A 26007-nucleotide genomic window follows, 5' to 3' on the forward strand; every position below is an offset into this window, starting at 1 on the left:
GCGGGGCCCCCCCGGACCCCAGCGCTTTCGGGGAGTTGCGAGAGAGAATGGTGAGCTGTGGCTCTCTCTCCCTTTCTCTGTCGCTAAAAATACTGATGTGCAAGTTATAAGGATTCCCTTGTAGTGTATAGTTTCATCTTCAGCGTTCCCCTGCCGCGTTGTGCTTTGTTTACCAGCTCGTGTGGTTCCTCCTGCTCCTTTGCCTTGTTTTGTCTTGCCATTAGACCAGTAATTCTTTTAACTAACTCCAAAAGGAGGAAGTGTGAATGTACTGACTGTCACCTGAATATATGTCAGGTGATAGCAGCAGCTTCAGCAATGCACTGATGATACTCAGCATAAATTCTGTGCTTTTCTGTACAAACCATAAACATGAGTTTCACAATTCCTTTGTGTTGTTGCCGGTTGCGACACAGTGGGGAAAGTAAACTTTTGAGATGTTTTCTCGGGGTTAGATAACAGCTATATCTCCCCCCAATCATTTGTATTTTCATCTCTCTGAGTAGTCCTTCCCTACCAGTCATTGCTCTATTTACTGTGCTGCAAAAGGACTTTCCCCCAGCTGATAGAAATTTGGCTGGTGCTCAGCCCAGGACAATTGCAACTTGGGTGTTGTGGATTCTTAAGGTGACCTGTGTTTTCAGACAGATATTGGTAGTCCTTAAAACTCAATATGCTGCAGATGTCACATTTTCTGAGTGATGGTACCAGCACTGGACTCTCTCTCCATTTTCCCTCTTTGCTATTGCTTGTGTAACGCACAGTAACATCATAGAATTTTAGGGGTTGGAATGGACCTTACAGATCATCTAGTCCCAACCCCCTGTCCTGGGCAGGGACACCTACCCCCTACACCAGGTTGCTCAAGGTAGTAGCAGGAGTTTGACTGATGTAAGCAGGGCCCTGTGTGTTAGTGTCTGTGTCTGCCAGAACCTGAGTTGCACCTGGGCTGCTGCTGTTATCACCTGTGACAGCATGGGGACAGGCTGTGCCTTAAGAACACCGCTGCACAGCTACCCTGAACTGCTCCAGAGGAGTGGTGCTGTGAGGTGGAGTTGTTTATATGAAACCCATCAAACACAAAGGGCTGTTCATGCTGCTGTGACTTCAGTCTAGTACAGGCTGATGGTATAGGGAGGGTGAGAATGGTTTTTGGAGGCTAATTATAGCACCTCAGGTCCCACCCTTTGAAACTTGGTGAGCTCCTTATACCACTGACATGTTGTGTGCTCTTAGCTGTGTATGATCCTTCTGTGATCCTTTAGTGCCTATGTTGTGTGCTCTCAGCTGTGTGTGACCTTCTGTGATCCTTTAGTGCCTATGTTACCTGGGAAAACCCAATCTCCAGCTATATACCCTGACAGTCTTCATCAATACATAGCTCTGACTTACCCCCATTCTGCATATTGAAACAAAAAAAGGGAAGAGAAAATGACTTTAGTTTCTCCAAGAACCCCCAAAGAAGCCTCTTTATGCAATCTCATCAGCTGTGTGTGACCTTCTGTGATCCTTTAGTGCCTATGTTACCTGGGAAAACCCAATCTCCAGCTATATACCCTGACAGTCTTCATCAATACATAGCTCTGACTTACCCCCATTCTGCATATTGAAACAAAAAAAGGGAAGAGAAAATGACTTTAGTTTCTCCAAGAACCCCCAAAGAAGCCTCTTTATGCAATCTCATGGTTAAAATTATACACTGTGCCTCTGTCTATGTGTGCACACACATGCATAGATGTGAGAGGGAGGAAACTCAGCTGTATTTCTTGGAGTAAACATAGCCACCACGTGATGTGTCTAATATATAATTAGCATGACCTGCTGGTACGGAGCAAGAGGCTGACTAGGTATTAAGATACTTAAGTTTGTCCTGCACCAGCAATGTTGTATGTATGTATATCCCTGCTGATAAAGCTGGTCCAGCTGTGTTGGTGGCACTGAGGTTGGTAGTGCCAGTGGAAATGGGATTCTCACTGCCAGCAGTGCTCTACTCAGTGTTTGTTTAGCTCTGCCCTTACCAGAACTAATGGCAGTATTCCTGAACTGCTGCTGACTCTGGCTTCCAGTATTGTGCCCACAATGGGGATGACTGAGGGGAAATGCCAGGAAAATTTTGTCCATGAGTTTTTGGATTCTGTTTCTGGCTCTAGTGTTGACTCACTATGTGACTAGAGCATACAAAAATTTAACCTAGGCTGAGTTCAGATACCTGTGTCACTGCACCTCTTGGGCATGCTGTTTGGGAACAATTAAATGCTTGTTCTGTAGTGCCTATAGCTGTGTTATTAGTGTTTGAGATGTATAATTTCTAAGGCAGACTTGCATTTCTCTTGCTTTTTATACTTCCGTTTCCTACTGAGTTTCACTTCTCTTTAATGCATGACTCATCTAAGATTTTCGTGTGTCCTTCTCTTAATCTTCATTCACTCCTCTACCTACCTCCCCTTCAAGACACGCTTGTTCTGTAGTGCCTATAGCTGTGTTATTAGTGTTTGAGATGTATAATTTCTAAGGCAGACTTGCATTTCTCTTGCTTTTTATACTTCCGTTTCCTACTGAGTTTCACTTCTCTTTAATGCATGACTCATCTAAGATTTTCGTGTGTCCTTCTCTTAATCTTCATTCACTCCTCTACCTACCTCCCCTTCAAGACACACAGTCTTAGCACAATTGCTAATGCTTCAGGCCATGATGTTCCTGACCAGTGTTATGAGTGGATGTGTCTTGTGCCCTTTGTATCACTGCAGCGTTTAGAAAAGGGAAAAGTCTGTGGTGGGAGAGTCTTGACACTGGACTTTGTGGGTGTTCCTTCTCATGGCTCAGTTTTGGTTGCCTCTCTGATGCACTGGAAACCATGTTTGCTTCCCTGTTCCCCCTGACTGGTGAACAGGGGAAAAAGAATTCTTTGTTTTCCTCTTTGACTGCAAAGGCTGACGAATGTTGAGGAAAAGGGGCTGTTGTGTGTGAGAAGGCTGGAGAAAAATAACCCAGCTTTTTTACTCCTCCTTTGGCTCTCTGCTGTTGGAAGCTAAGGGAGGATACTGGCTCTTCCACACATGTTTTAGGTTCTGCGAAGTGTTGTTGGAGAACTTTGGTTGCTCGTTGTAGCTTTGCTAAGCAGCTGCATGGCTTGATTCTCAGCTGCTGAAAACTGAACAAAGTCAGTCCATGTCCATTTGCTGAGAAAGCTCTGAGTAAGAGAGTCACATGAGCCATCTGTTTGCACACTTACCAGCCCAAGATTGCATCAGTTTACATCGGACTACAAACTGAACTTCGTGTTTCTGAGCACTTTTTTAGCTGTGTGCTTTTTTTACTGAAACCAAACCTGCTGCTGGCACTCCCCATCGGCATATAGAGCCTGTCAGCTTGCTCCCTGGCTTGGCCTCAGCCTTTCCCTCTTGTTTATTTTTTAAATGAGCTCATGATCTTACCTCTCTATAAGTCTTCTATGAATACTGATGTAGGAATCATCTTAGGAAATAATCTTTAATTTTTCTTTTTTTTGGAATCTTACCCTTTACTAGGTTAAGAAAGGTGAAACAGCAACATCTTTGATCTGAGCTTCTTGCTGTTATTCATCTTTCTCTTCCATTTTGAAATGAAGACCTAATACATAATAACTGTTGTTTTAAAACTCAGCTCCTTAGACTACAAGGCAACTGCTATTTCCTAGATAATAGGAAACAGTGCTGCTTTATTGTGTGGCTCTGGATTTTAATTTTATTACAGTTATTAAGCTAATAACTCTTCTTTTTGATTTTTATATCATCTAGTGATGTATAATTTCTAGCTGCAAAACAAATTGTCTCCAGGATTGTGGGCTAAGGTGAAAACCAGTTTCACAGACACATTTGTATGTGGTATTTACAAATTGAATCACTATAGTTCTAACCTGTACATGTGTTCTGCCAAAATTTGGCTTCATAATTGCAGGAAAGCTGCATTGTATGGGCACAACAGTGAAAACGATATTTCAGGGTTTTTTTTAGTGTTAAGCTAGTATTACTTTAAAGCAGTACCTATGGTGAGCTAGGTCTGTGTGTATAGATGTATTTTGAAAGAGTTTTCCCACTTTGATACTGTAGATAATGTCCAAAAGGTGCTTTGGAACATGATGTACAGTCTGAGCTTGAGAGGTGTAGCTAGTAACTAAAAATTTGAATGCAATAACGGTTGTAGGTTTCAAGGTAAATTTTCTCTCATCAAGGCAATTTTCTTAACATTTGAAAAGCTAGAAATAGAAAAGAACAGGGTAAGGAATGTAACTAAAATGTCAGATAACTAACCCAAACTGGCTTGCAGCAATTAATAGGAAAATAAAACTTCACAATTATGAGCTCATAACCTCTCTTTATAAATGCCTGCTTTGAATCCAGGAATGTGATCACATTTCATTTGGAAAGGCAACAAAGGCTTTAAGTGTGATAAAGGATGAGATGGTGTGGTGCTGTTCTGTCTCTGGAATCAGCTGTTTCGTTCTACTTTCAAAAATTTATAGCTGTAAAGATAAGATATACACTGAAAAAAAAAGCCCTTGAAATTGTATGAGGGGGTGAATGACTCTAAGTGTATTACTTCAACTGAATCAAATTGTTTAGTATGTTTATTGTGTCTGTAAACTGAGAAGATAAAGTTTCTTCCCTGACACAAATGTATCTGTATCAGCAGCTAATGTGGCTATTAGGTCTAAGGAGAGTCATTGCTCCATTTCAGTGTTTGTGTCTGTATTGTGTGAATACTCAGTACTTTATCAAGGTTAATAAAAAGTCTGTGCCATAAAATGCAGTCTGGGAGCCTATTGAATGTGTACAGGAGTGCTCTAGCCAATTCTAGTGTAGTTTATATAGGCTGTTCTATCAGTTGTTAAATTGATGACCCCAAAGAGCAGAAAACTTTGGGCATGGGTTGTAGAAAGATCTTTTTCTGCCTGAACTTTGCTGTTTAATTTTGTGTCTAAAGATACTTTCATATATGCCTAACAAACTAGTAGATAGACAATGGCTTTTCAGTTTCAAAACAGCAGGTCTGTGCTGATGCCATGAGTCAGGTGGGCTTGTTTGTTGACTGCATACCTTTCTGTTGTAATGCACTGTTTGCTGATGGTGCTGATGTTCCCTCAGCTGTAACCTTGCTGTTCAAATCGCCATTAGCTGCCCTGGGGCTGAAGAACTGTAACTGTTTTATTTACAGGAATAAAAAATCTTCAGAAACACTGTCGCATTATCAAAAACGTCCAGGTGCTCTACAGTGAGCAGGTGAGTAGTGCATGGGCTGGACAGGGAATGCACTTTGGGGTGTCCCAGAATTGACATGTCGTGCTAACATACACACTGTATGAGTTGTGGGGTTACTTGTCATTGGATGACACCAAATTATTGCCATCACATCAGAGATGTGGCTTTTATAGCAGTTTCACATCAAGTGTAATAATCCTCAGCGCAGTGCAGTGATTTAACAGCAATCAGTTTGGTATATGCAGTGGTGGGGTAGCATTGTTTTTCCTTTAAGAAGTGAAATGTTATGTAATTGGCTGGAGGATTTAATTCTAGACTTTTTGCATTATCCTTGTCAAGTGTTGCAGCATTTTCAAGAACTGAATCACTCATTACTTTCTGCTTTCATGTTTGGTTCAGTGGTGATGAACCCCGTGAGAAGGTTACCACTCTTTCTCTCTTCATCTGCAATTTTGTCTGCAGAAAGTGGGTGCAATTATTTAAACCAGTTATAGATATTTTAATCATTCTTCATAACCAAGTGTTGAGTTCCTAATACGTTTCACTTCCATCCAGAGAGAGACTAGAAGTAAAACTTTTCTGCTAGATCAAATAAAATGTGTTATACACCCACATTTATTCTGATGGAAGTGTGATGGGACAAAGGATTGTGACTCTCCAGATGTGTTTTATGTGAAATTCTTGTTAATCAGAAGATTATACTCACAGTTGCAAATTACAGATCTTTGCATCAGGAAAAAGGCAAAGGTTGCTAGAATGGCAGTTTTTTGCAAAATACAGATTGAGGCCTCTGTTTGCAGTGATACTGAATGGCTAAGAGCAGCCTCGACTCTGGTGTTCACTGATGGATACATATTTCATGCTATTAGTGAATTATCCTTGTTTTGGTTTCACATTATGTAGATTTATAGGTTTTACGACTGAATTGCACATGGAAAATCTGGCTCCTTGTACTGAATCATGGAAGCATCCATCTGGCAGTGAATGCATTCCTGGGTTTTGTGATCTTTGGGAGTTTTTTTCGTTACCACAGTGCATTCATATTATTTCTAGGTTTGGTTAGATAAATCATGAGATTCCTGTTCCACTCAGATTTGTAGAATCACAGAAGGAATAATGGTCCAGTGCTGGAAGGAAAGGTGTGCTGCTCCTTAGCTTTCTACACCTCTTAGAAAGCTGCATTGTGCTTGACCATGTACACTGAATTTTTACTGTGTCTGGGGGGGACACATTTAGAGTTTCTCTCTCCAAAATGTAAAGATGTCTTTTAATATCTGCATAGTCCAACAAAATAATACTTCTCAACTTTCTGGAATAGTTCTGCTGCCTATGTGTTTTCCGTATATTATTGCAATTCAGTGCCTGATACTGGTGCCATTTTTTCCACATGCCACTCAGGGCCTGCCATTAACTGTCTGGCTCTGTCCTCAGCCTGGTGCAGAATGTCACGCACTTCATTAGCAGCTGAGCACAAAGAGCTCAGAGCTCAGTTCTTAGAAGATTCAGAGCTTTAAATAAACTTTGCCATGCACAACTTTTATCTCGCTAAACTGTACCTGAACAGCCTTCGTGTCTTTCCTCTCTGCTTTATAAAAGAATGCCTTTGAGCACAGTGATCAAATGTTACTTAAAGCTGTTGCATCTAAAGCACTGAATTTCTGATCCTGGAACTCCAGCAGCGAGTATTTCCTTTCAAAAATTTATATGGCAATTAAATGCAATTAGATCTGCCCACAGTGCTCTCTTTAAGTTGACATAAATGGGGTGCCCAAACGGTGCCAAAAAAAGCTTGATGAATCCTTTTCTGTGAGTAGAAGAATTTTAACTCCTTTTTGGTCAGTTTAAGCAGGATACTTAATTGCCTTTGTTTTCCTAAGCTTCTTCCTCTGGATTTGTGTTGATGGAATTGTTCAGTGATAGCAGTTTTTTCTGCATCTTTATGTAGATTAGCAGTGGAACTGCACATCTGTGTTGCTTCCTTTAGGAGGGACTCTCCTGTTGGTTCCTGGCATCATGTTTCATACTCGAGGTTCTATTTTGTGTATTAAGTCACACAAACTAAATTTGTGCTCTTGAAACTTTTCTTCTGTTCGAAAACATGTCAGCGTAGAACAGAAGCTATTTGCTGTACTAATTATTAAGCTTTTCCTCAGATGTTTGTTCTTTCTCCCCACCCACTCAAAAGTATTTGTAATGCTTTCATTAATTTTGGAATAACCTTATGAAAATTTTGCTTAGAAACCGGTGAAGTGCAGAGCATATCCCGTATCAGAACAACTCTATTGGTGTATTTCAATGCAACATCACAAGGTTTCTTTGCTCTCTCTGTAGCCTTTCTAAATTAGATTTGTAAGGGATTGAAAAAAAGACTGTCAGTATCAACATCAGGCCTTTTTATCTCAAGCTTATAGTTCTATTGCAGTGCTGCTTCCATTCTACACACTGCCATAAAAGTTTGCCAGCAAGAGCAGGGTATTGATGCCATTGTGTGAGGCACTGTGGAAGGTTCATTTAGGACAGAGCTTACATGCCAGATCTCTGGTGTTCAAGATGAGATCAAACTGAACCAGCTTCAGGAAAAGCTACTGCAGTGATCAAGGGGAATGGGAAAGCTGCATCACAGGGGATGGAAAGCCCTGTAGCTTGTTTTGACCTAGTGCTGTGAAGTCTAGGATCTGATTACTTAAGTATATGGGTTGGGTAGGAGTGGGAGATGCATGTGAAAATGCTCAAAAAGTACCAAGGCTGATTTGAGAATAAAGAGGTAAGAAAATTTAGGATGAAAATTTGGCTTCTGACAGTCATAACACAGAGCTTCTCCCAGTAGAGCAAAGTAAGATAGCTTATGCTTAATTCATAAAAGGGCTGTACAGTGTGGCCACCCACTTTAGAAGTCTGTGTGTGCCCCAGATGTCCCATCCCCATCCTGTCTTTTGCTAGATAACTCCTTGGTGCAGTTCTAGGGCAGGAATATTGCTGTCTGCCTGTCATTTCACCTTCTCCTCTGAGGAGACAGTGGTGGAGGGTAGAGCCTTTTGAAGCCAGTGTGCTTTAGATGGTGCATGATCAAACAGCTGAATTGGGGCCAGCTGACTGTCTGTGGATTGTGCTGGTACAGGAGTGAGGAGCTTCCCCAGTGTTGCAGCAGACTGAGAGGGCGTAGAGCCTATACAGACACCAGGAAAGCCAGTGGAATGTCTCCTATTGACTCCAGCAGACTGCAAATTAAGCCTTTTAGTTGTTATGATTCACAGTAACTAAGGAAACCTAAATTCACAACATAAGAGTCTGAAGCCTTCCTTTTGAGGCTTGAAAAAGACTGACAGTTTGATTTTTGAAGTGGAAAGCTCTCACCATCTTTTTGTCAAGTCCATGCTTGGTTCTGATGTGACACTTGGTGAGGGCCATTATTTTTGTGCACCAAGAGTGCAGCAGGCTGTCCCTACATGGTGTCTCTGATGCTAAGCTTGGAATGTTCATTTTCAAGGTGGGGTTGTGTTTGTTTGGTTGTTTGGTTTCATGGGGTGCTTTGTTTTGTTTTGACTCCTGTTTTTCTCCCACTTAAAGTAATGGACAGAGTACCCTTTTAGGAGTCATTGCAGGGTGCAGATCTTACACAGGCATTTCTGTTTCTTTTTCATAAGGAAACTGAAGGGGTTGAGAGGTCTGGCCAAATGTATTTTAGTTATTTGTTGAACAAGTGGTTGTTTCCTGAGGCACTTTTGTTTTGCCAAAGTAACCGATTTGTGTTTATACAATGATATATATGTTAACAAAGAAGTCTTGAAATAAAAGCCTAACAGCTTTTTTTGTTTTACAGTCACCTCTTAGCCATGACCTCATCCTTAACCTGACTCAGGATGGAATCAAACTGCTGTTTGATGCTTTCAATCAGAGACTTAAGGTAATAAAACATCTTTCCTGCCAACACACAATGCAAACCAAAACCGTTAGATTTATTGACACTTAAAAGAGCATAATTATGTGGCTGTTTTAGACATGTAATTTCTCATATATGTAGTGCTGTCTTGTGATTATGAACTGCATTTCTTCAGTTTGGGGGTTAAATCTTTGTTTATAGGATTAAGACACTTTAAACTGTGCTGTGGACTGTGCAAATGCCATAGGAGTGTGATGGTCCAGTGTGGTCTCACTTGCTCATCTTGTCTTGAGTTGCATTTGCTAAAGCTAAGCCTCAGATTTGAAATTGGATTGTTGATTGATGCAAACCAGTGTTGGTCTCTGCCCAGGTTGTGCCTTTTTCTGCACTGCCATTTGATTTTTGGATTTAATCTTCCTGCTATTCATGGTTTCAGTTGAGTTAGCTTCACATAGTAATTGAGTGGCTGTGAGTGCATGAAGTTTCCCAGAAGGCTGTATTCAGGCCTGTCGTGAGCAGCAGCCTCCTACACTGACTTCAGTTTGTTCTGGATGAGTCTTTATTCTAGCAGTTGGTGTCTTCATGTCTGCTTTTGTGCATTTAGGTGACTAAGTGTTGATATACCTCTCTGTTTGTATAGCTAAGATGCAAAATAAAAGGCAGGCTGGTCACTGCCCTCCTATAGCATTTATCTGTGCAAAAGACCTGATTGAAGTGGTATGTTTCATCCATACAAAATGGGCACCTGTGGGACTGTAGAGGTATGACTAGATGAGTACAAAATTTTGAAAAGCTTTTTTTTAGCTGAAGCATTTAAAATATCTGTATAGAACTCAGTGCTTATTGAGGGTGTTCCTTTCAGCAGGTCCTTCTGTGCTGAACAATTGTCACTGTGGTTCTCACCTGGTGTGCATAAATTTCTCTGTGAATGAAGTGCTTAGGTGTGGGTTTGGCTAACTGAGTGAGAGTGAACTTCTCTAACTGCTGTGGTATTTAACATTTGAAAGCAGAAGTGTGGGGTTCAATGTGATATTCAAAAATGGAATGTTTACCCATTAGGTAAGTCTGGAATATGGAGCTCACATCCATATTTCCAGGGTTTGAAACAGTGGTAGGTGGAGCCTTGTTCCCTTTACTAAAATAAAACCAGCAGAAAAACATCACTCTCCAAAGTTCAGCCTAGTGCCTTATCCCAAAAAATACTGTAAGAGAGTAGCAATGTGGTGTCAGCTGAAACTTGAGCTCTTTGTGTACTCTGTGCATATGAAACTGTTGAATAGCAGCCCAGATTAGTTGTTGGAAGTACTTATTTCTCCAGGAATAACCTGTGACACCATGGTATGCTTGTATTTTTCTTTTTCAAAATTTCCTTTGTATTGACTATAAAAATACACACTTTGAAGGACAATTCTCAGTTCAAATTGAGCTCAGCTGGGGGACAACTGAGCACTTCTTTTTTTGCCAGATTTCTGTTTGTAATTCCCTTATGGCAGTTTCTGTTCATGAAGTAATTCTATAATAATTTATTTTTATTATTGTCAAGTTTCAGAACTTAATTATTCAGATTGCATATGTTAACTTACAGTTTTTAAGATAATAGCTTGGAAATATTGTCAGGTTGATCTTCATCAGTGTAAGCTGTGTGAAATCTTTCCAAGTGTATTTAATTCTTAAGGCAACTAAACTCAAAACTGGCATAAACATTTCAAGTGCATGGCTTGCTTAGTGGCTTCTTTTTGGATGTTGCAATCCTGTAGTGCTTTTGAAGTGCTATAACTAGTGTATGCCTTGTCTCTTCACTGTTTCTGAGGGTCTGATTTTGTCATTTCAACACCCAAGTGTTCTAGCAACTAAGCAAGAGCATTCCTTGCCTCTCTCCATAATGTGCTTTAAAATTTTGTTAAAAAGAAAAAATAGAACCCCCAAACTCTTCTGGTATGTGTTTTTAGGTTTGTTTAAAAATATACAGGAAAAACAGTCTCTTCTGGTATGTTGTGGTTCAGTGATCTAGTGTAGGCCTAGATCAGATACCTTTTGTTTGTTTGAACTGTGAAAAGTCAAGCTGTGGAAATCATACAGTGCTATAAAAACTTAGATTTGTAAAAGTGGTCAGAAAGCTTTGTAGAAGAAGTGTGATGGGATCAGTTCAGAAGTGAGCAAGAGGACTGTCAAAGAATAGTGTAGGTGTAGAGTAAGTACTGCCTGTTTTTAAGATGGTGTGACTCCATGTGTTGAGTGTTGCTCAGCAGCAGCAAAACTGGAAAAATCAGGAGGCCTTTTTTCTGCTTTGTGTGTTGTTTTTTTAGTACACACTTGCTATTAGATTTGACTGTGAAAGAGTTTGAAATACAGGCTGCTAAAATGGAATTTCTTGACAGTTTTAAAGAAGCTGATGCAGGAATAAGTCATAGAATCAACCAGGTTAGAAGAGACCTCAAAGATTGAGTCCAACCCTACCATCATTACTCAACCATGGCACTAAGTGTCACATCCAGTCTCATCTTGAAAACCTCCAGGGATGGGGAATCCACCACCTCCCTGGGCAGCACATTCCAGTGTGTGATTACTCTTTCCATAAAAAATCTCTTCCTAACATCCAACCTAAAAAGTCATAGCAATATTCCTAACAAGTTTCCTGGCTTTGTCAGGGAGGGGAGAAAGGCTTGTGCATAGTCTCTCAGCTCACCTTCAGTAGCCAAAGCACTGCAGGAGATGTTACTAACATGAGCTAATGTGAATTGGCAGATCAGGACCAGGTTCTGAAAACATTGCTGTGAATTTTAGCATCAAGATCTCTCATGTGTGCTCCCTCTGAACTGGACAAAGAGTTAGATTTTTCAGCATTGGTCTGTTATTGCTGGTTAGTAGACTCCTGAACATTTTTGAGTCTTACTCAGTAGTAATTATCAAAACAGTGAGTGTGATAAAACATTGGGTTTTACTCATTTAAATCAGCTCCCTTGTGGCTGTGTAGTCAATCCATCACTGAATGGTCCTTGGTTTTCTCCATTTTTGTTCTCTGCGCATAGAAAGAAGGACATTAATCCTTTTGTCAGTGTAGCTTCTGTAATTCATAAAAGAAAACCTTTTTTAGTGCTATGGCCTGTTCTTCAAAATACATCTTTTCATGACTTTCATGAGATCCTTTGCCTGCCTTTAATTTTTAAGTTGTGCTTGTTTCTTCCATGCTGTGAGTAAAAAGAAATGTTGACATGAATAAATCTGAGTCATGGGAAGAGGACGAATGGCAAACTCGTGCCCGTTGGCTGCTGTCAGGGTATTGCTGTTGCAGGGAACCTCTTTTGTGCAATGTGTTATTCCTCATGCACTGCTCCTTCCTGTTGGACTCCTCCTTCCCAGTGTGTTTCAGCAGAACTTCAGGAAAGTGCCCAGTGCTCTACAGTAGTTGCTGCAAAATTAGATCTGGGGTGGGACTAGTTCTCTCCTATTTTCAGAAACATTTGGTGGGGGGAAAAATATGCAAGGTCAGTAAAAAAATGTAAAATAATTTCTAGCTTTTCATAAAAGTAGCCTTTGTTTTTTAACAGGCTGTGCAGTATAAGAAACCTGGACATGTCAAGCTGCATTTGAATTAAAATACTGGATAACCAGGTTTTTCCAAGAAGCATAATTCCAAGTGTACTTTATTAAGAAGAAAAATTTATTTGTTCTTTTATGTTGGTTCTGCCAGAATGTTAGTTTGTTACTTGCTTTGTGCTCTACTTGTTGCTTATATTCTGAAATGCCATTAAATGTTGGTTTGGGGTTTTTTTTTCTAAATATATAGCAATTGCAAGTTTTATTTAGGGTTATTTGCTGGGCATCTCCCAAAACCAAAACTTCCTTCTTAGCTGGTGATATTTTTAGGCTTTAAAGCCACATTTGGTAGCAAGTTCCCTGGGAAATTCTTCTTGGTTCTCTAGCTGAAGAGTGAGTTCTTTCTCAGTCTGCCAATGATTTGCTGGAGGGTTATACAGAACAATAAGAAGTGCTTTACCTTTTCTTTACAGCAGTTATGATATGCTCTGGGTTTTCTTTCCTGCTGTAACAGGAACATGAATGTAGGGTGGAAGAAGCTTCTATCTGTCCATGGTTACTTGCCAAAGATGATCTGCTTGAAGCCCAGTCTAGCCTCAAAATCCAGTAATAGTCACATAAAAATCTTAGGAAATCAGTCTCAGATGCATGTTTGCAGTAATGTATTCAGAATAAAGGATCCATACCTAATATCTGCAGAGAGGGAAGCTCCTTGGAATATTCAGTGAGGTCTAAAACATTTACTGAGTAACAGAACTAGGTGTTATGGCTTGGTCTGATTCCTTGTGGGCTGCTCTTCCAATTGTCTTGGAGAGATTGCAAGTTGCCATTTTATGTAGTATTAAAAGGGATACTGCTACTCTTAGTCCTGCTGTGTTCATCTTTCACTTCAGAATAAGGTGGAAAGGTAGAACAGTGGGGTCAGTGTTAGGACCTGCTGCCCTGCACAGGCATTCTTCAGGGTAATAAGAGCAACCCAAGGAATGGCCAACTGTTTGACATTCATTAGAGTATTCTCTAATTAGCTAATCTTTGCTGTTGCTTTCCTCTGAGTTTGCCCAAGAGTCAACTTTGTAGAAATGCAGATGTGCCAGTGAAAAGGTTGCTTCCTGCAGGCACTGCTGATGTACACAGGGTACAGATGAACCCAGATCAGTACTTGTTTTAGATGTGCAGTTGCTGAGTCAGTTCTTGGAGTTCCATCTCTGCCAAGCTGATTTCTCCTGGCAGAGCTCTGGAAGGAGGGCAGTGAGCAGCACCAGCTAGTTGTGCCTTTTGCCATGAATTTGCCTCTGTAATGATTGGCAAATGTGTGAAGTATGGTAATGTTTGTTTCTTGCGTTTCAGGTGATTGAAGTTTATGATTAGATGTGCAGTTGCTGAGTCAGTTCTTGGAGTTCCATCTCTGCCAAGCTGATTTCTCCTGGCAGAGCTCTGGAAGGAGGGCAGTGAGCAGCACCAGCTAGTTGTGCCTTTTGCCATGAATTTGCCTCTGTAATGATTGGCAAATGTGTGAAGTATGGTAATGTTTGTTTCTTGCGTTTCAGGTGATTGAAGTTTATGACTTGACTAAGGTGAAGTTAAAATATTGGTAAGTGATTTAAGACTTCCTATATTTTCTTCTTGGTAGGAGTGACTGTCATAAAGGAGTGTAGATAATCATCTTTTCTTGAACATAGTGGTTGATTAAATTGCCAGTTTACTCTTTTCTTCAGTCTTGGAGTCTTCTTACAATTCAAATGTGGTACTGCCATTAGAAATATTTGTAGCATCGGTTCAGTATTCTTAAGGCAGGTTAATTTTGTTTTCTTTTTCAGTGGTGTCCATTTTAACTCTCAGGCAATTGCTCCAACCATTGAACAAATTGATCAGTCATTTGGAGCAACACATCCAGGAGGTAAGCCAAAGTGTTTCTGAGCAGCACACCTAGACTGACAGACCTCTTTCTAGGAAACCTTTCTGGTTTGTCTGCCTAGAGCAATGTGTAGGCAGTTCTGTTGTCATACGATCTCAAGTTGTGTTCCAGAATGGTCATATTCTTACAGCTGGGAAATCATATAAAATGTTCTGTGAGTTTAATTGTGACATTTTTTTAAGTGAAATGGTGAGGCAGAGAGTCATTTGGCACAGAATGGTGTGTTCAGCTATCATTAATGATCTGTTTTGAACTGCCAGTACCAGAAACCTGTGAGCTTTGTTGTTGCTGCTGCTGTTGTTACAGGTTTTTATGCATGGTCAGCTCTTGAGTGTCCTTAGGGATTGTGTATACCATGAACATACAGACATTTGAGCTGATCTCTGTGCAGAGTCAGCCAGGACTGTTTGCTCAGGTTCCATGCTCTGAGAATGTGGTCATCCCTGTGCTAGGGCAGGATCAAATCTGAGCCTGTGTGTAACTGGCTTACCATTTCCCTGTGTCTCCTTCCTGGTACTGGGAGCACTGGGGAGGTGCAAAGTCAGCCTACCTGCAGCATGGCCAGAAGCAGGACAAGTTTGTTTAACCTGGCTGAACCCACTCTGGCTCTTGCACAGCTACTTGGCTGTTCACCATCTCTGTAGCTGGAAAAAGACTATCTTTAAGCTCCTTGTTTATATATGAAAGCAGAGAGTGTATTTCAGGGGTTTGTCAGGAGATGAGAATAAGCCACTGGTGAAACTCTAAAGAGGATATTTATAATTAAACTGCCTAGGAACCTTCAAGAAATGGAGGCACAGACTGGCACAACAAGAAAGAGCATTAACTCCATGTAGACAAGATACCGTTTTTAGAGGCTCATTTTCTATTTTTAGCTTACCCCAGGCCATTTGCAGTAGTCAGGCTGATCCCAAACAGCCAAGTGTTCTTTGTGATGGATGGCGATTGCATATCCAGTCTTTGTCTCTGCTCTCTGCAGACAATCTTGCACATTACAGGCCAGGATTTATTAACTGTGGAGGGTCATGTGGCCCAAGCAGTATCATTGCATAAAAGGCTGCAGTAGTAGATGAATATCAGATGGAGATAAATGTGGTTTGGAGGATTTTTAGCCATAGTGCTCCAAGGACCAGAATTAGGCTTTGTAAACTTTGGTCATGACCTTAACATTTCCTCTTAGGCAGAAACTGATATATATGGTTAGACCTATAATGGAAATAGTATGTACAAGAGACTGTAGAATTTAAGAAGGGTAAAAGTGGTTCCATATCTTGGACAGCTTATAATTTTCACTTGTTCTGTGATGATATTTTATTTGCAAATATTTAGGGGTGAAGCACTTTAAAAATTGTGATATTATGAACCATAAAAATACATGCTTAGCTATAAGCATTGCTTATGGTAGCAGTAGCATGTTTGATTACTGCATAAAATCATATGTAAGCACTTAAAAACATAGTTTGGCACCACATGTGCTTGTGCTGAATTTGCAGATCTTGTGCACCTGTCATATTCAATTAAGAAATCTTGCACACTTGCTTCATCTGATGGTAGTTTTTCATAACATCTTTTCATCTAGTGACATGTAGACATGAAAATTTATGTATCAAAATGTTGGCCTCTATTACCATTTCACTAGTGCATTTGCTTATTCAGTTTCCTCATTAGAGAGATACTTCTTCCATTAACAGCCTACTTAGCAGAAGTAAATGCTCTATATTAAGCTGCCTGTCATAAACAGTTTGAAGTGTATTATGCAATAATTTTTTGATAACTCTCTTTTCTTTGTGTTTTCTGAAACAGAAAAGGCAAAAGACCAGAATAGTTTTCAGCTTGTGGGAGGGATGGTGATGGTGCTTTCATGTCTCAGAAAAATCAGAACCAGGGTGGGAGGAGAAACCTTCGTCTCAATGTGACCAAAGTACCAAATGGCAGTTTTCTTGAATGAAAAGGAAATAACCATCCCTTTTCTGTACTATTACTCTTCCAAACCCCCAGTGTAAACACTTTTAAAGTATTGTGTTGTTTATCTCTGTTAACTTCCACTAGAATTGCACACAAAATGTTGCCTTTCACTTAAAACCAAGGTGGTTGCAGCAGAACTTTCCTGCAACAGGATACAGTGGTAATTTCAAAATACATTTCCAAACGTTAGCAACAGTTTTGTGTTGAAACCCACCTTCAGTGAGTAGTTTTGGTTTTGCCAGGTCAGTGGTTTTAAAAGAGGAGAGTCATCAGAAAAATTGTAACCAGCTTCATTATTTTGGCTAATGTTACTGTGAAACATTGCAGTACCTTTGTCATGGGGCTCAGTGAAATATGACCACTTTGGAGGTCAGTAGCTTCATCAAAGCCAGGATTTTTTTCCCACATTTCCATGAGTCTCTGACCTGACCTCCTGCTGGGAAGTGCTTGCTTTTGCCAGTAGTTCTGTGGAAATCACATCCTGTCCTGAGTCCTCATGGATGTGGCTGTTTGCCGAAGTGCCATTCAGAGTGTATCAGGGCTGTGGTTTTAGGCTGAAGTCATAAGGTAGGAGAAAAAAAACCCATCCTTCCCTTCTACCACAGTGGCCTTGTAGAGATGGAGGGAGTTCCTGTCTTCTAGCTCTGGAACTCTCAGACTTCAGCTGTTGCCCAGGCTCTCCTGAGGTGCCAGAAAAGTCTTGTGCTTGATTCCAGTAAGACTTGACTTTGGATCTGCCTCTGCTTTTATAAGAACTGTGTCTGTTCTGCAGCCTCGCTGGTGTTGGTGGCTTTGTCCCATCCTGCTCTACAGAAATGTTTCCCAGCTGGTCACACTGTGGTGCCTTCCTAGAAGGCAAACTCCTTCCCTTTCCCCCACCCAGAGAGCAGCAGCAAAGAAGCTTCTATCAGCAATTTTGAATGGAATTACCTGTGTAGTAAATAAATTTCAAAAAATAATTTTAGAAAATCCTCACCTTGTTCAGTTATGTGGTTGTGACCCGTGATCTTGGGGAGATATGAGAGAACTTCCTAAGGATAAAAACATTCCTTTCCCTTTAAGCCTAAGCACCAACAAACATTGCAGGGGATGGGAACTGATGCGATTTGTATAATCAGATATCACACTTGGCATGACTAGGGGAAAAACAGTTCTCCAGCTGGCTGTGGGCTTTGGAAAAGATGCATCATAATTTATCACATGAGAAAGATTTGTGTAATTTTCCTGCCGATCAAAACATTTCCCTTTCCCCACACGTTTTCCTTTGAGTGACAAGCAGGGAAAAGGCTCTTAACCAGCACATTCTGCAGGAAAGGCAAATGATGACTTCTGAAAGCTTAATGCTTATTGCTCAGATGTTATTTTTCTGTCCTGGTGGTCTGGCATCGTCCAGACATCTTGTGATAGGTCTCAAGTGGAACATTTGAAAGAGACTTCAGGAGAGAGGGAATAAAACATGTATTTATATGTATTTTCTCTGTATGCTATGTCATCTTAAATATACAATTGTAAGAAAAAAAGGAATATTGAACCAATTTTCTTTGGTAGGGTGGAAGAAAGCAACTTCTCTTGTTGTGGAGTTTCGTTATTGTTTATTGCCTCTGCTGTTTTCAAGCTGTCAGCTTCTGGGTGTTACAGGAACATTGTGTTCCCCCAGCAGCTACCGGGCACAGGTTGAAGTTTGGTAGCATCAATCCCAAAACTGTTCCCATACTCCCAGCCCTCTGGGATTGTTTTTTCATCTTTCCACAGTCTCAGAAAACAGTATGTCTTGTTCGAGTGAGGACTGGGATGACATTTGTTGTTGTTTGTAGTTAATGTTATGCAGTTTATTGCCATGAATCAGGACATCCCGTGATGTGATGACAGCTGGAAGTCTGTGCCCACTCTGATTTATTGGTGCTCTTTGTCGGCACTGACCACTCGGCTGCTGCTCCTGGTGATGCTGTTTCTAATTACCATTATAAACTGCCAAGGACTTGTGTGTCTGAAGCATTTCCTCCATGTGCTGCATTGCTGGGGAACACACATAGCTGATCTGGGCATGGGAGCTCCTCTGGGGAGGAGAGGGGGAAGTGGAGGTCACAGGGTGGTACCTGTGAGCTCACACCCAGGAATGTGCTTCCCAGTGGTGTGAAGTAAGGAATTTCTCAGTGGTCTGGGCACATCTGTCTAAAAGGCTTTCTGGTTTATATTGTACAGCGTTTTACATAACAATGGACAGAATTGTTTTGTGCTGATAGTGGCTGTTTAAACTACTTGAGTGATATTCAGGTGTAATTGATTGTGTCATCCTGTATAATTGTATCATTAGGGATAGGCTAGTGGCCTACAGGCTTGCACAGGCAGCTCTAATGAATCTATGGCTTCTCTTATTGCTGTGTTTTTACTGCAACAAATTAAATCAAAGCTATTATTGTCCTATGTAATTGTATTCTCCCTGCATTTTGAGATGTAGCAGATTCACTGAGGTGATGAAAGTGCTGTTAGATGTGAACTGGAGAATTCTTAGATTATTTTAGTAACACTGTTTTTGCTTTCTTTTCCCTTTTAGTGTATAACTCAGCTGAGCAACTCTTTCACCTCAATTTCAGAGGACTGTCATTTTCTTTTCAGTTAGACTCCTGGACTGAAACTCCGAAGTATGAGGTTAGCAATCATTCTTAGCTAATGGATGGTCTTTTTGCCTCTATGGGACTTGCAAAGTATCACCCACTATGTGTCTCACTGTCTTTTGCAAGCAAAAGAAACCAATAATTTAGAAGGAACTTAACTCCTCAGTTGTGCTCCTTATTCATGCTGTGTAACCATTTCAAAGTTAAAAATTTGCTTCCTGTTAGCAGAAGGCATGTGCTTAGAGGTTTTGCTTGCATCATGAACTGGGACTTGCAATTCTGCTTTGAAAGGAGTCTTCTAAAAATATGAGTGCTGTCTATGCAAATACATAAATATTAAGCAATCTACTGGGAGGCTGTTCTTTTATCAGATATTTTTGAATCTCATCAAAGTGATTATGCAACTAAACTAGGATAGAGTTCATAAAATACATTTTCCTCTTAAGTGTCCTTCACTGTGAGTGCTTTTAGAAAGCCAAATGAATGAGCTTTATTTGTAATGCCTGTTTGCATATTCACCAAATGTTCAGATGAGTTACTGAATAATTGAACGTATTACTGTGTTCTCTGAAGTCTTTGGAAATCACTGTCTGAAGGGGAAACAAGATCAGATCCTCTGTGGTTTTCTCTTGGGTTAAGAAAAATGTATGTGTAACTTGTTTTGTCTGAGAATAGAAATGCTCTCAGTTGTATAAATTAGGCTTGTCAGTAAAAAAGAATGTGTGCTGTATGGTATTAAAATAAAGGAGCATATAAAGAGCCAAAACAAAGGGGAAGAAATCAACCAATATGATGGCACAGGTTTTATGTAACAGCCTGGTACTTTAGTGCTTGTGATTGACATGTGAGAGAACATAGGATAACCAGGGGAAGTTATTACTTAGCTGTAGTGAAGGTCAGTTGGATTTCAGAAATATTGGAAGGTAAATAGAAGCCTAATAAGCTGAACAAGAATGTCCCAACTAAGAGTAGTTGCTTTTCATGCAAGAGTTCCCAGGGTGTTGATGAATGAAGTGGCCAGGCTGCTAAGAAAGTTGACTGTAATACCAAAGATTTGAAAAGACCATAAAAATCTCAAGTTGGAAGGGACCAATAGGGATCATTGAGTCCTACTCCTTGCAGGACTGCCTAAAAGATGTCTCAATAAATCTGCCAGAACAGTGGAGAAAATAATTTTGCATTCTGAAAGTCTTTGATTCAGTTGTTCTAGTGAAGTTAGTAAAATGCTGCTCGCACAGAGCGAAAAGGCGAAAGTCTTTCCAAGAATGTGATTGGGTAGACGTAGATCTGTGTAGAAACAGTGTAGCATGAAATGGTTCCCAGGGAAGATGATTATTTGTGGAGCTTTTAGACAGGAACATTAAAAAGACTGCAGAGTGAGTTGTAATTTCAGTAAGTCAAAATCTGTCAGGTTCAGAGAGGATCATATAGGAATACTAAACTACTTAGCTAAGCAGTGTAATCTCTGCTTATGTAAATTAAAAAACTCTGAAGAAAACTTTGGAGGGTTTTTTTTATGTAGCTGGTAACAAGCTGCAGTGAGAATGTGAAAATCTACTCACTCTGTTTCTGTTAAGAAATGAGGCATATATGGCCCAGGCACCTCTTTGGCTCCGTGGCTAGGACATGAGCTTGTTAAAAAGTAATCTAAAGTCTGACTACTTTAGAAAGCTAAAGGTGTTCATGTGCTAGGCAAATTGAGAAAGAGAATTGAAATTGAGGTGTCTCTAGATCTGCTAAGTAGTGGAAGTTCCCTTCTAAATAGCTACAGCAGTGAAAGTTAATGCTCTAGGTTAATTTTCTTTCCCAAGAGCGATTGTTTTGTGTTTATCTTACATAATACTTTGCTAGCGTAGACCAGGTAAGAGTTTGCATATTGTGCATCTTGTTTTTGTTAAGTGCATGTGACAAAGTTTAGGTTTTTCTGTTTGGTGACAGCAAAGTATGTTGTTGGTCTTAATGAAGGTCCTGTCATCTTCAGAACTGAAAGAAATTCATTCTGGTGCGGGAAGAGTCAATCTGACTTGGTTAGCACACTCTGCTTGATGAGAGCCACTCAAAATCCCTATCAAAACAATGTGTATAAGAATGTGGTGATAAGGAGAGCGGAAAATCTATGTAATGGACAAGTTTCTGTTCATCAGATAAGGGCATTTTGTGAACCAGCAAAAATGTGAAAAGGCTGAAATTAATGCAGTGGGAGACAAAACAAGTTTTTCTTTTAGACATATGATTTCTGAGATGGTAGATACAGTGTGTCAGTACAAATAGTTTGATATCAGTAGCTGCCAGGGAGCAAATGAAGAAAAAATGTGAATTCTCAGTACGCACCGTGGCTAATTGTGAGACTAATGCCATCTCTTGATGGATAAACACAGTGAGCCTTTCACCCCAGCTTGGGAATCCTAGAATGGTGCAATGTAAAGAAACATCATCTAGAAGGTTGGTTTTTTTTCCTTTTTGTTTTCTTCCCTTGTCTTTGGCTGGAGACTTAGTTGAATTGGTAAGCATATATTGTATTTCTAATGTAATTTCTGACTTTGAGCTGATGTGTCTACTGTGTTGTGTAACAAGAATGATTTTGTATTTCCACAGCCTAACTTTGCCCATGGTTTAGCCTCTCTGCAAATTCCACATGGTGCGACTGTGAAACGTATGTACATCTACAACGGAAACAGTCTGCAGGATACCAAGTATGTCCAGCTGCTTGTGCTCTTTTGATCATTTATTTTGTGTTTTGCAGTTGCTAAACGTAATCATATACTTTTTTTAGTTCAGTTTGGGTCCTTCATGAATTTGGTGGTGCAGAGTGTCTCTAGATACCAATCTCTCAGATTTCTGTAGGTGTCTGACCTTATAAATTTCATCAGATTTTTCTCAGACTTTATAATCAAGTGTTGATTTGATTTATGTTGTTATAAAATCAGCTTGGCTCAGTTGTAGTAGGCAAATTCAATTGGCTTGAAAATGAATTCATTCAATAAAGGGAGAAATGTAGTGAATCTAGTAAGACATGGTTAGGCTGTTCTTACTCTAGGTTTTGTTTGTATGCTAATGGCCTCTCCCTGAGCAAATCAAGCTTGATGTAGGCAGTCAGTAATCTTGTAGTGTATTGATACTATGTATGTTGTGGCAGAGTCCTACCAAGGATCCTAAACTTTTGAGCTATACAAAAATAATAAAATATGCCATATGCGTAATCTACCATATATTGAATTTATTTGCAATTACCTGTCTGAGTTTACTATGTTCCAGGCCAGGTAGGATGGGGCTTTGAGCAGCCTGGTCTAGTGGAAGGTGTCCCTGCCCATGGCAGAGAGGTTGGAACTTGGTGATGTTTAAGGTCCCTTCCAACCCAAACCCTTCTAGGCTGAGAATGAGAAAACTAATCTTCGTGCCTTAATACTAATGGAGTAGTTATATTTTAGTATGGTTAATGATTTCTATGGTATTGTATTCTGTCTTTATTTTTTTTTTTTTAAGCAGTAATTTTTTGTATAACATGTGATGTTTTGCCTGTTCTAAAAGCATTGTTCCTGCGGCTCCTTACTCAAGGAAAAATTAAAGACACTTCTGTAAATTCTTCCTTCCAGTTTATAAATACCAAAACTAATAAGGTGGTAGTTTTTGCAGAGACAGTTGAGTTTTAGTGCCAGGAGATAAACATACCCTTGGATTGCTGCTCAGCACAGGAGAACCTTGTTTATGCAGACATCATCTCCTAATTAGAAATAAGTGCACTTGAGAAAAATGCTGTTTTCTGTGCCCATCTGTGGCATGGTGGGTTTTAGTGAAAGCACCGATTGTCACATGGGGCTCTGGGGTGTGTCTGTGTGAGAGCTCAAAGCCTGACTTTTAGCTCAAGGCGTTCACTTGGAGGAGGAATTAATGTAAGAACAGGGAGTTTAAGGAAGCATATACAAACTAATATACAAGCAAAGCAGCCTTTCCATTGCAAGTATCTCGCTTGGGGCTGTTATTGTTTTCTAAAATAATATTGTTACTGAATTAAAATGAGAACTTTCCCAGTAAAGCAGCACAGCAGTATTTAGTGTACCTGCACAAGCTGATTTCATGTTCTGGGCTATGAAGTACCTCTTCAAGAGCAGTGAAGGCTTCATGGAGAAGGCTTTTCTGCTGCACTTGGGTGCTATGCCTATCTCAAGGAGTTTAGGTATCTTTAAAAACTGCACAACTTCCATTTTTTTCCCAAGAGACATGTGGGAGGACATGTCCTCATAGGTAGTATCCAAAGGCTAGATACCGTTTCTGTAATTCCTGGAGTCTTTGAAACTTGATATCCTTCTGTTTAACACAACTTGTAATCTTCAGTCTCAGTTAAATGCAGCTTTGTCGAAATTAATGTGCTCTGTTCCAGTGAACTGGTACCAGCTTGTTAATGGGGAATTTGAAGATGAAGGGAATCCTATGCACATTTTGTGTCATTGGTTTCAGGGCTCCCTTGATGCCTCTCAGCTGTTTCCTTGGTAATGTGTACGCCGAGAACGTTGATGTTCTGAGAGATGGAACTGGACCCTCAGGTTTACGGCTTCGCCTACTCACTGCAGGTATCAGAGACACTCAGAACATTGACCTGGTTGCTTTCCTCAGGAAAAGAGGGATAAACATGTAAAAATTAAGCATAAGTTATTTGCAATGATTTTCGTAGGTGCTTTCAATGTGTTTTATTGACTCTATTTTGAACTATTTGAAACAAAAGCCAATAAAAACCCCATGAAGGTGAATCTGCTGCATTTTTCTGGCCCTGGAGAAATCCCTGTAGACTGTAGCCTTGTTGTTGGGTATTCCAAGTCCTTGGAGCCTGTTTGCAGATACAGAATTTGTCTCTAGGTGTATGTGGAATAAAACAGATCACTTTTCTAGTATACCACTGAAGAAAAACCCATGAGAAAAAGAAACTTTGTGCATGTGTGCATTTTCTGAGATTCCAGGGAGCTTTGTGTTGTTGATATTTTTGTGATTAAATATGGAAGGTGTTTAAAAATGCCAACAAGAGACTGCATCAATACTGTAGCCTTAAACTGCACTTTGAATCCAGTTCTGTTTTCATTTGCTGTAGGAGACGGTGGTGAGGCTGAAGATTACTTCTCCTTGTATGTGCTTTGAGAGATGGGAGGGTGCTTAGAAATTAGGGAAAGGTATAACAACTGCAGAGGAGTTTTGTTCAGTCACCATAACTTGAGATTTGTCAGTGTTTTCAAGGAAAAAAATGCTGATATGTTTTTAACAACTTATAACCGTTTTCATTAGGAGGCTCAGCTTTTGACCTGTTCTGATTACTAGCTATATGTGTATTGAGGAAATACTTGGGATACTTACCCACTATGCAAAAAGAGAAAATTTAAGATGAAGAATAAAAAATTACAAATCAAAATGGAGCAGATCTTGTCAAATTATTTTGCTTTTCTTGTTACCAAGGAAGATAATGTAGAGCTATTTAGTGCAGGGAATATCTATCCTCATGTACTTGGAAAGGAGTTAGCTACAGCACCATAATAATGCAAGTGATTTTGAGAAATTGGACGCTTAAGATAGTGTCAAGTTTAGTTAAAAATATATCTCTCTGCAGCTTAAAGGAAATGTTGCTATTGAGTAAAATAGTTATTAAAATATATGACTGTTCAGGCTAAAACTTGCAGAGAGGCAATCTGGACACGTGCTGTTCTTGTCTTGCTAAGTTTGCAGAGACTCTTGTAGAACATAGTGCCACACCTGTTGTGGCACAGCTTTCTCTGGCAGTGTATAAATTTGAAGTTCTTGTTGTTTAGGAAATCAAGGATGACTCAATTGGATTTCCGTGATTTATTTTATTGGGTAACGAGCTACATAAATAATGCACAGTGAGGAAAGCTGTGTGTGCTTAGAGCACATCCTGTATTCTGCAGTAACTGCTGCATGTGTGTGTGTGCCTTCTCGTAAATGTAAGATGTTGCATTCCTGAAAGCAATTGGGCTCACAAACTAAGATCTTTCCAGTTCTTAGCATCTGCTAACGGATGTCAGCAACTCATCTGTGTAATGGCTATTCAATAAGATCTGGTTTTAACCTTATTTGCACAGGAACATACTTGCTATTGATTTAGTAAGTTATGGGAATCTTGAGTAAAGAATGTGTGCTTTCTGAGACAATGTGGATGAGGAATTTGACTTTATGGGCTTGACTTTTTTAACTGGAGGTAATTCTCTAGCTGCTAAAGTATATTATTTTAGGGTTAGAAATAATTCCTGGTGTTTACTGTTAGTAGCCTGCAGATCAGATTGAGACAGGCTAGGAAACAAGTCATGTTCGTGTGAATGGCAGGGAAGTGAAGACAGTGTGATGGAAACTGGAGGTTCAAACAGGGAAAGCAACAGTCAGCACGGGCATTGCTTTGATAAGAAATATTTAAACTGTTGTGAAGTAAATGGTTAAGTTTAGTTTGGCACTGTTGTCTGAGGAATGCAGCTGTTTGGTTTGTGATAAATAGAGGAATGCTAAGGTTTTGGTGTTGATGTGCTGATGTGCTGTGATGAGGAGGGATGCATGCTGAGTTGTTTGCTGTTGGCAGGCTGTGGCCCAGGTGTGCTGGCCGACGCCAAGATGCGGGTATTCGAGCGCTGCGTGTACTTCGGGGACTCCTGCCAGGATGTGCTCAGCACCTTGGGCTCTCCCCACAAAGTCTTCTACAAGTCTGAAGATAAGGTAAGGGAGTTCATTCAGGCACAGGACTCTGCTTCTGTTCAGTGGAGTCTGTCTAAACACAATGCTTGTGTTTTGCAAGGTCAGTGAAGTTAAACTCCATGTAGCACAAATCATGAGTGCTTCACTTGACATAGAATCATAGAGTCAGCCAGGTTG

The 26007-nt window shown here is 40.1% G+C and overlaps 1 protein-coding gene across 1 annotated transcript; it reads left to right on the forward strand.

The window, feature by feature from the left end:
• Window positions 1–5193: 5193 nt before the first annotated feature.
• Window positions 5194–25851, forward strand: LOC103809585 (UPF0183 protein C16orf70 homolog; the record flags this gene model as incomplete). Its single annotated transcript, XM_009082425.1, has 8 exons — window positions 5194–5258; window positions 9058–9141; window positions 14202–14245; window positions 14472–14551; window positions 19089–19183; window positions 21745–21842; window positions 23605–23717; window positions 25718–25851. Coding segments are annotated over 8 exons (713 nt in total), but the record flags the coding sequence as incomplete, so codon positions are not given.
• Window positions 25852–26007: the final 156 nt, after the last annotated feature.

The sequence above is a fragment of the Acanthisitta chloris genome, unplaced genomic scaffold (genome assembly GCF_000695815.1).
Source record: "Acanthisitta chloris isolate BGI_N310 unplaced genomic scaffold, ASM69581v1 scaffold8349, whole genome shotgun sequence".
Lineage (NCBI taxonomy): Eukaryota > Metazoa > Chordata > Aves > Passeriformes > Acanthisittidae > Acanthisitta > Acanthisitta chloris.